We start from the raw sequence: 10789 nt of genomic DNA, 5'->3' as shown, positions 1-10789 counted from the left end.
GCATTCTCAGGTGAAGGAGAGAGATGGTTTGAAAGGAAAAATAGTGTTCAGATGCAACAATAAATATTCTTTATTATACAAATGCTGTTTCTTGGCTTTAATTTGCTTTCACAACTTACTAATGTAACATGTTTGTAAAATGTAAAATATTTATATTTTGAAATAAAGTTACAAATGTTGGATGAAGTACATGATAAACTTAGTCTCTTCTTGAGCAATTTGAACTTTATCCAGACTTCCCTGTGTATCCTACCTTTGCTGCCAATATCTATACTGGTGCCAGTATTTTTATGAAATTGGGTCATCTTACATGAGGGAAGCTGTCTGAGGAGTAAGTGTTTACACCATAAAGAGGCTAGAGAGTCCGTAGCTGAGGCAGTGGGTTGGCGGGAGGCAGCCCTGTAGATAAAGGTGTGAGGGAAGTTTAAGGTAAGTGTTGGGAGACAAAGGGCCCAGAGAAATGGCTCTGCAGTTCAGGGTGCATACTGTCCTTCCAAAGGACCCATGTTCAATTCCCAACACCCATGTTGGATGGCTGGTAACCCCCTTAATTCAGCTCCAGGGGATCTGATGCTTCTGTCCTTCAGACATTACCCATGCCCACAGGTAGACACAATTTACAAGAGAGAAGAATTAGAGGACAAGGTGAATTCAGGAGCTCGTCTTTTGTAAGAAAAGCCTAAGTTTTGCTGTTTCCATGACCAGAGACACCCACACTGCCTTGGCAGGAGAACCGGAGTCCTATCTCCATTACCAGAGATACCCACGCTGCCTTGGCAGGTGAACTCGAGTCCTGCAGCTTCCCTTCCAACACTGTAAGTGGAGCTCATCAGCCTAACTTGATGGATGGAGAAAGCTGGTCTCAGATTCGTTTTTGCCACACAAGTGCTCATTAGCAGCAATGGTCTTTCAAAAATGCTTTCTTGTGCTTCTTAGTCAGTTGCTGGATCCTTCCTAAGGTCAGTCTAGAGTCCTTCCTAAGATCCAGGCTTCTGAATGCCTTCCTTGGTTTTGTTCCTGGAAACTGGAGGGAAAGGAGCTCTGGCACCCCTTCTCACCACGGGGATTCTGTGTGAGCTCATGGTTGGACTGAGAGAATGGATTCTTAGCCTTAAGTGACCAGTCAGACACATCTTTTCATTCAAGGAGCAGTTAACACAATGCTAGTTCTTGGCTAATATTAAAAATAATTATTAAAAAGTTTTTAAAACTATTTAGCAGAGCCCAAACTTTTTTTTTGTTTTATTTTTTAAAGATTTATTTTATGTATGTGAACACTTCAGACACACCAGAAGAGGGCATCAGAACCCATTACAGGTGGTTGTGAGCCACCATGTGGTTGCTGGGAATTGAACTCAGGACCTCTGGAAGAGCAGTCAGTGCTCTTAACCACTGAGCCATCTCACCAGCCCCCCAAACTTTTGTTTTTCTCTTGAAGATGAATTCTAAAGATAACTGCAAGCTGCACTGCCTTCTTGCTGAGTATCAAGATAGTTATGTGAATGTATTATCAAATGTTTCAACTCTAAGAGATAGAATCAGAAAATAGAAATGGAGGCGAAATGGGGACTGTCTTTCCTCGGAAAGCCGTTGAAAGATGGTTACAAGTGAAATTGGTGGCTCAGTCTCGGGGCAGAAGTTCAAACCCATCAAAACATGTAGAAATATTTACGGGAATTCCGAATTGATTTTTGAGGCAAATGGATTTGGTGGGAAGCTTTGTTAGGGACAGTTGTCTTCTGCTAAGAGGCCACATGAACTTGTGGAGGCTCTCAGGTGTTTTGATTCTCTTGCTCTAGATAAAATTATGCTTTGGAACAAACCCTTGAGGAAACAGGCACAGGGGGCGGTCAGGGGGCGGGCCCGCAGGGTGGGACAATGGCAATGGTTGGGTGGGGCCGCCCAGGTATTAGGGCGGAGCTGATGGGGGCGTATCACCCTTTGAGGCGGAGCTGATGAGCCTGGACGGCTGCGCGCCAGACTATGGGTCAGTGGGCGGGGCGTAGAGGGGGCATGGCTAGGGTGCCGGGCAGAGCTAGCTAGAGTGGTGTGGCCGCGAAGGCGGGGCCAGGGCGGTGGTGCAGGCCTGGGGGCGGGGCTATCTGGCCCAGGGTCGCAAGGAGGCGGGACCAAAGTAGTGGCACAAGGGTAGGGGTGGGGCCTCGGTGCCGCGAGGCGGCGGGCAACCGGGAGGCTGGTTGGCGGGCGGGCAGAAGTGCGGATACCGCGCTGTACTATCGGTGGTCCGGCCATGGCCGCTTCTCCAGTTCCCGGCGGTGGCGGTACGGGAGCTGTCCACTCCTCCAACGCGTCTGGCTTCGCTTTCGACTCGGGACTGGAGATCAGAACGCGCTCGGTGGAACAGACTCTTCTGCCCCTGGTTTCTCAGGTACCGCGGCCCCTGGTCCCCGTGTGCGCTGCCCGCGATGGCGGCGGGCGCTCTTTCCCCGGTCCGGCATGGCGGGGCGGGAGGCGGCGCTGTCCCGCATTCCGCGAGCACCGCGGCTGCACGGCGGCGGCACGGCGGGACTCGCGTGGGGGCCCAGATCCGGGCGGCTACTCCTGGGCTCGCGGTGGGACTCTGGAGCTCAGCAGGTGCGTTGTTCGGCCTAGGCAGCCGGACCTGCCTGGCCCTGTGGCTCTGAGTGAGGCCCAGCCGCGGGTCAGTAGGACCCCTCTGGGGTCCCCTGGCTCCCAGAGCCGAGCTGGCTGCCTCTGCGCATTGGCCGCCGCTGTCGCTGACCGCATCTCAGGCCAGACCCAGGCGCTGGGTGCAGAATAAGGCATTCTAGTTTGCCTCCTACTCCAGCGTGTTCTCTAAGGCCTTTGTCCTGTTCTCTTGGTCATGTGTGGGCTCGCCCCACTCCCACCCACTCCGGCCACCTGTCCTGTCTCTCCCTGTCATTTGTCTGCCCACTACCTCTTGTCTGCTAAAACTCTGAAGAGTGACAGGAAGGAGTGCCTTGTGGCTTAATCTTGATTGATGCACACCTTTTGCCAGGTCTTGGGATTAGTGCATTATTGTATTTGTGGGTTATAAAAGAAGTCTAGAATCATCTAAATGAATGTGCTTAATTAAAAAAAAAAGTTTTGTTTCTCTGAGCTGAGGTATACATAACCCGAGGGCTAGAATTCCTCATCCACAGCTATGGTACTGTGCCAAACACCAAGTGAGGAATTTTGTCTTTGGCTGTGCGTTGGCGATGTGTGACTCATAGTAAGCTTGTAACACCTTGGTGACTCATGCTAGGATTACCAAGATTTTAGAGGTAGAAAGAATCTTAAATTATCTTATGCGACTCCAAATTAAAGATGATTTCTTACAACAACCTCAACTCCTGGCCACCAATACCTTAAACACGTTTAATGAAAGGGAGGTTGTCACTATTCCATAGACTTTTAAATACTGCCTGCTCCAGCCCGGTCCCAAGAATCTTTGAAAATTGTGCTTATATATGCTTCCTAAATTCTTCTAATGCTAATTAAGTCAATATCTCCATTTTCCTTCCTGCATCCTGTGATTAGTGGAGCAATGGTGGCTATACCTGGCACTCTGTGGCTTTCCTTTTTCCTGAGTAATGGATGCGTGCATGCATGGAAAGAGTGCTGCCATTTCCTTTCTAGTGCTCACACCTCTTTCCACCCAGGAGACCTCCCCAAACCCCCCATCACCAGAACAACCACACCCCATAAGTGGCAAGGAATGGAGAGATGGGAGTGATGGGCTTGAAACTGATTGTGCTTTACCCATCTATTTAGTACTAGAAGTAGGCTGTGGTCTAAGTACTTTGCCAATGCTAACTCATTTAATTCTGCTCATCCCTGAGGTGAGGTGTGTGTGGATGTTCTCAGAAGACAGATGAAGAAACGGACTATTAGATCAGTTAGGAATTTCAACTCTTAAAGGCCAACTGAGGTTTGAATCCAGGTAGCTTGGCTTCAGTGCTTTTTAGCCACTCCCATGTCCCTTCTAGAGATTAGAGGAGACGATGAAGTCAGCTCAGAGTAGTTACAAAGAAAAAGTTCCAGTGTAGTCAGAGAGCTGCAAGCTGGAAAAACTGTAACTTTGTATCATTGCTAAAACACTACCAGTGCAATGGAGCGGGAGCTGTTATCCCAGAGCGAGAGAGGAGAAGAGGAAAAGTGGAAGCTGCTGCTAAAAATTAACTAGCGGGGAAATGCCCCGCCCCTTGTGGTATGAAGCCTTATTCAGCATCACAGTTGAGGTTCTGCGCCCCCCAGTTGTATCTGTGCCACAGTTCCACAACTGATATGCTTAATGGCAGACTGTCCTCAACAAGAAGTTAAGTTCCCCACAGTATCAAGAGATGCGTAGGTTAGGGTGCTTGACTGACAAACCAGAGAAGTCTATAAAGATAAGTTAGACTGATTTCAAAGTTTCACTGAGTGTAAGATATTAAAACTGGAGCTGGAGACATAGCTCAGTTGGAGTCTGGCCTTTTCTACATGAAACTTTAGGGTGATTCCCAGTATCACATAAGCTACGTAAGCTCTACAAGTTCATGTAAACTCTGCACTCAGGAAGTGGAATTTGGGGCCAGCCTGGCTTACATGGATCTCTCTCTCTCTCTCTCTCTCTCTCTCTTCCTCCTCTTACCCTCTTACCCTCTCCTCTCCCCCTCTCCCTCAGAGTTTGGAGGTTGGGGTGGGGACAGCCCTCTGGAAAATTCATATGCTCAAGAGTTTCTCTTCTAAGGATACAGCACTGTTATTCTTATCCACTAATTTCCTCATCTCCCTAAGGATATTTTAAGTACTTTAAGCAAGAATTTATTATGATTGCTGCTCTTTAAAGGGCATATATTTTAGTTGGTAGGTACAGTGTGTATAGAATAGCAAGCACATATAAAGTATCAAATGAGCTTATCAATAATAAATGCTCCTAGAGCTCAGATGTTGAATCAGGGAGGACATTGTGAAGGACACAAGGTTTGAGGTAAACAAGCAAGATTAGCATCACACAATGTGAGGTAGATAGCTGTTATTTTTGTGTTAATTCACTGCTGATTCTTCCATTGAATGTCTTGACTTTTAGGTCTTATTCTAGAAAAACAAGCTTCAGAAAATCTGTAGAGTTTTCTGTCTTCAGAGATTGGAAACGAAATACTTTCCCAGCAATAGATACAGAAAGAACCTTAATTTTCATTCAGCTTCTAGTTATAGCAAATAAATTCGAAATTAGGAAATGCTCTCCTTGCTGGGGATGCAGGTCGATGATAAGAGTGATTGTCCTGGGTTCAGTCCTTGGCATTGGGGGCAGGATGATGTTGAAGGGCCAGGAAATGGCCGAATGGAAAGGTGCTTGCTGTCCAAGCATGGGGACCTGAATTTGTATCCCGAGCAACTGGGTAAAAGTTGGCATGGGGGTAGAGTTAGATGGACTCTGAGAGCTGGTTCTTGAGAATTTCTTAAAAACAAAATGGAGCTGGGCAGTGATGGTGCACGCCTTTCATCTCAGCACTTGGGAGGCAGAAGCAGGTGAATCTCTGTGAGTTCAAAGCCAGTCTGGTCTACAGAGTGAGTTTTAGGACAGCCAGGGCTACACAGAGAAACCTTGTTTCAAACAAACAACAATAACAACAAAGCCAGAAAAACCAAACCAAACCAAGCAAACAAATCAAAAACAAAATTGAGAACAATTGTGGAAGACATCTGATGTTGACCTCTGGGCTCTTCATAGACATACATAGGCACCAATACTTGCATAGATACATGTATATACATAACACACACATTCTAAAAATATTGCTGGAGCAACCTATATTAGCTGATAAGGGTACATAATATACACAAACACAGAAATGTTTTTGGAAAGGCCTTTGTTAGCTGATAAGGGTGTCTACAGGAAACATGGCAACAGTAAACTTTAAAGATACATTTATTTTTAAAAGGCAGAGACAAGAACTGGTACTTGCTATCACAGATCTATTTAAACTATTCCTCAAATCCCAGGCCTTCTATGAGACAAGAAGAAACAAAAGGTACAGAAATACTAAAAGAAAATTCAGGATCCCTGTTGTGTTAGAATTATCAATATAAAAATAGTGCATTTAATAAACAAAAAAGTCATTAAAATACCAATTACAGTAAGACAGTAAAATAGGTTACTAGAAAGATTTGCATGTGTATCTAGCAAAGAAAGATATCTGACTATGGAGAAAATTTTATTGAAAGCCAAAGTAGATCTGGGCGACTGAGAGAAAAGTACTGTGTTCATGCCTGGACCAACAGAAAACTCAAGACACGGCTTTTTCTATTGATTTGTAAATTTAATGCAATTCTAATGAAAATTTCAACAGAATTTGGGATAATATTTGGCTAAAGTAATTCTAAAAATTATATATGAAAGATTAAAGAACCAAGAACAGCCAGAAGTAAAGCAAGATGTGTGAACTTACTCTACCAGAGTCCAGATGTGGTGGTGTGTGCTTTTAGTACCAGCATTTGGGAGTTGGAGGGAGGTAGACCACTGATACTTGGAGGCCAGCCTGGTCTACGTAGCAAGTTCCATGCCACAGAGGGTACATATTGAGAACCTGACTCAGATGGGCATAACGATCCAGGGCTGTAACTCCAGCATGCATGAGACTGAGGCAGGAGAATTAAGTAACAGGCTACCCTGTCTAAGAAAGAAATTGATACTATGAATATCCTAGCAATTCAACCTGTCTATACTTGCAGAGAAACTCCTGCATATATTTGAGACATACAATCCAGGTATGAATAACATTTTTACTTGTGAAAGTCCCAAATGAAAAACTACCAAAATCTTTTAACAGGATGTTTAAATAAATTGTGGAGTACTTAGTCCCTAGGAGTCTTATGTATGAATACAATAACTGAGCCCCAGCTGTGAGTCCGTCTTGTTCGCCTTTGCTACTTTGTGGGTTCCTCTTTTTCACACCCTTTATTTCCTGGGCTTCATGCCCTATCAATAGATAAGAGGGGAGGAAGGATAGGTATATATATATATATATAAAATTTCTTTTTTTCTTTGAGTATGACTACTAATAAACTACAACTAACTCCTCCTGAATTACCACAAACCATTTACCCTACCTTTTGGGGTCCTAGCATCTATACACCCAAAAAAAGTTCCCAGAATCTCAAACTTCACACAATCACAGAAACTATCTGCAGTTGGCAAAACTATGCAACTATGCCCCTGATAGAGCACGAGACAAATCATAGTCAGCTGCTTTGGGCAGTCCAAAGCAGCCCTGTATCCCCATACCTAGGATTCATATGAAAACACCAGAAGAGGGCGTCGGATCCCACTACAGATGTTTGTGAGTCACCACGTAAACGGCTGCTAGGAATCGACCTGAGGTCCTCTGGGCGAGTGTCTTAACCTCTGAGCAATCTCTCCAGCCTGTTTCTGTGTGGTTTTGTTTGTTTGTTTGTTTGTTGTTTTGTTTTTGTTTGTAAGAAACCAAAAGTCCAGAATTCTCACTACACTGTCCCTCTTTTTGCCTATTGTGGATCAAACCCAAAGTTGTATGAGAACTAAGCAAGCACTATACCACTGAGATACATCCCTAACTCTTAGTGTTTTAAAACCAGGTATCTTCATCACCTAGGCTGGACTCAAACTCACCACCCTCCTATCTCCACCTCCCAGTTCTAGAAGTATAGGTGGGTACCTCTTCAGGCCTGATGTTGCATATTTTTAAGTCTAAACTTTGTTTAAAAGCTGCAGGCTAAGAACCAGGCATGTTTTCTGTAGCATGACACCCACCTTTTAAAATTATTTTTCCTGTCACCAAGCCACTCCTATAGTGTTTTTCTCCAAGGGAGGGAAGAAGGATGCCTCCACCCTAGTATGGAATGTCACTCTGCGCTTGGGCTTTTCCTGTGTGTGCTTTCTTCCAGTCCTCCAGGCTGGACCCTTTTCACAGCTAAGATAGCATCCTTTCATTCTTCCCATCTCTTTCCTTGCCTTGGGAGCACTTCCGAATCTCCGTGTCAGTAGGGTTTGTTCGAGAAGGCAGTAGATGAGAGTGGCTTTCTCTTCTTGCTGATTGGTGCAATGGCTCTAAGCTTGTCTCTGACAGCAAAGATAAAGGAACATTCAAATGACAAAATGGGCTGTAAACATGAGAATGAGCCTGTCTCTGCCACCTTGAAAGAATGTGTCCTTGAATGGTTTGTGCAGGTCCATGTTGTTCCCTACGACAAATTAGCCAATTTCACATTCTTAATTCTGAGAATTTACTCATGAGTTAAATCCAGGTAGGAACGTCCCCATTTCAGACTGGCTTTTAGATTATCCTTTAGGCCCTAGAGAGTTGGAATCTGTATTTTCTTTCCTCCCAGTTTCTTGTTTTATTTGCTTTCTTGCCTCTTCACAAAGTAGTTCAAGAACACCCCTGTCAATGAAATATTAGTGTCAGTTCTAGAAATTCAGAATATTCCCAGACACAGAAAACAGAAGTATGTAACTGACACTGTTCTAAGCACAGTAATTAACACTTACTCATTTAGTTCACACTACAGCCTGAGCGCATCATTGCCTCGTTCTTGCAGAAGAGAGGGCTGTTATGGAGAGGCTGATTACTAGCTACATCTCCGCCAGGACCACAGCCCAGGAAAAGTGGAGGGAGTCATGATCCCAACGTGTTTGTCCTTCGTGACACCTCATGCAGGTGGTCTCACACAAGCGTTACTCTTTTCTTTCCCAGTCTAGTTTTTCACCCCTTTCCTCCTCCCACCCCCCTTGTCTAGGATGTGCTGTAGACATGTCTGTCAGGACAACTGCACATGGTCACTCTGTTTTCCTAGTTTTGAAGAATAATAGCTAACTTTTTATTTGGCATATCAGAGCTTTGAAAGCTCTCTCGCTGTGATCCTTATCGTAATCCACGGAGATAAGAGAGAGGTGGTGATGGAGGGTAAGGGCAGCTCTGGGCTCTGGGACCCTGGGCATATTCTTAAACTCTTCCAACTTTAGACTTGTACTCTCTATAATGAAGAGAATAATATGTGATACCTAACAGAAGTTAGGGATGTAAGCATTAAATGAATTATATAGCAAAAGATACATACTAGTGCTCTTATCCATAGTAAACCTTAGCCTTATCTTTCGTATAAGGAAATTAAAATGAAATCTCAATTTTATAGAAATATGTCAAGTACATATAAAACAAGATTGGAATAATTAAACAAAAATGTTCACAGGAGTATAGGACATGTTGAGTTGTTCTTTGAGGTTTTCCTGTATTTGTCCTCTTTTTTTTTTGTTTTTTTGTTTTAGGAATAATCAACATATGTGCTTTCTCTTCACTTTTACTATTTTTAATTATGTGTAGGTGTGTGTGTGTGTGTGTGTGCTTGTGGGTATGCACATGTAGGTGGAAGTGCCCCGGAGGCTGGAGGTGTTGGGATCCTTTGGAGCTAAAGTTACCAATTTTTGTTAACTGCTTGATACAGATTCTGGGAATTGAACTCAGGTCCCCAGTAAGGGCAGCAAGTGCTCTCAGCCATCAGCCCTGAGACTTTCTAAACATTTGAAAATGTTAGGACATAGGTAGGTCTTTGAATAAAAATGTTAATGAATTGTCTTAACTCCTCTATATATCGATTTTTTAATAGAAAATTAAAAAAATTTGGAATGAGCTGTCTTTGGAATGAGCATTTTTCCAGAATGCTTCCAGTAAGAGGAAGACAGCCACACCTAATTGTGCCTTGGGGAGGATGCTTGGAGTGAAAGCAGAATGCTTGTTTGGGAACTGAACAATAGTTAGTGCTTTAGGCTAATTGTAGGATCTGGTTTTTATAATTGGAAAATGTAAGTGTTATGCAAATACAGAATTTAATGAGCACATTGTCTTAGTCTGGGTTGCTCTAATAGCAATACTGAGCTAGAGCCCAGCATGTGGGACGTCTTGTTCATCCCACAGACGAACAATAAACCGTAGACTCCTTAAACAACAAGCATTTATTTTGGCACAGTCTGGTAGCTGGGTGGTCTGACATCAAAGTGCCCAGTGTTAAGTGTTTGGTGAGACTGCCTGCTTCCTAGATTAAACTGATATCTTCTTGCCCTGGTATGATGATACAAGGGGCAGGGGCCCTCTGCTTTCTCTAAGGGTACCTATTCATGGGAGCTCTGTGTTTATGGTCAAATCATTTTCTAATAATTGAGTGTTAGGTTGTCACCGCATGAACAGGGTGGGGCATAGCCACTCCTATTCTTTTCACTCTGTGATTTTAGGTGATGGCTTGAAATGGTGGTCAGGTCTCTGTCTACATCTGGTACTGCAAGCTCCCTGGTGTCGTCTGCCAGGTCTGGGTGACTACAGTGGTGAGGACAGGTCTCATGTCTGTGCCTGTTCCTATTAGACAGTCTGTTCACAGTCCTGTGTCAGGTGTGCACCACCACAGTGGTGTTTTTCATGGCTGTCACTCTGCTTTGGATATCACAGCACAGTCATCCTCAGTTCACTCTAGTGATCACGAACTAATGGGCTCCCAGGTACCATTCATCCTGAAGAAAAGGTTCTGTCCCTCCGAAATCAAGACATGAGCAAGAATGTCTGAGCGTCTCCCTGGACTGGGGATGGCTTTGTTTATTAATTTTTTAAATGTATTAAAGCTTTATTATAAAGAACTTGCAGCCAGATGCCATGATATATATATACCTTTGACTCTAACATTTGGGAGAGAGAGGCAGGTCGATTTCTGAGGCCAGTCAGGGCTACATAGAGAGACAGATGCAAACCAAACCAAACCAAACCAAACCAAACCAAACCAAACCAAACCAAACCAA

At 44.1% G+C, this 10789-nt stretch overlaps 1 protein-coding gene across 1 annotated transcript in view; it reads left to right on the top strand.

Moving 5' to 3' along the window:
* The first annotated feature begins 2159 nt into the window (after nucleotides 1–2159).
* Ctnnal1 (catenin alpha like 1) overlaps nucleotides 2160–10789 on the top strand; it is a 56409-nt gene continuing 47779 nt past the window's right edge. Inside the window, exon 1 of the mRNA XM_028779910.1 lies at nucleotides 2160–2389. Coding sequence (XP_028635743.1) covers nucleotides 2252–2389 — 138 coding nt within the window. The 5' untranslated portion in view covers nucleotides 2160–2251. The remainder of the gene's footprint in view (nucleotides 2390–10789) is intronic.

This window comes from Grammomys surdaster, unplaced genomic scaffold (assembly GCF_004785775.1).
Source record: "Grammomys surdaster isolate TR1022 unplaced genomic scaffold, NIH_TR_1.0 363, whole genome shotgun sequence".
Lineage (NCBI taxonomy): Eukaryota > Metazoa > Chordata > Mammalia > Rodentia > Muridae > Grammomys > Grammomys surdaster.
Note: the sequence above shows the minus strand (reverse complement) of the source record. Positions and strands in the feature narration are given on the sequence as shown.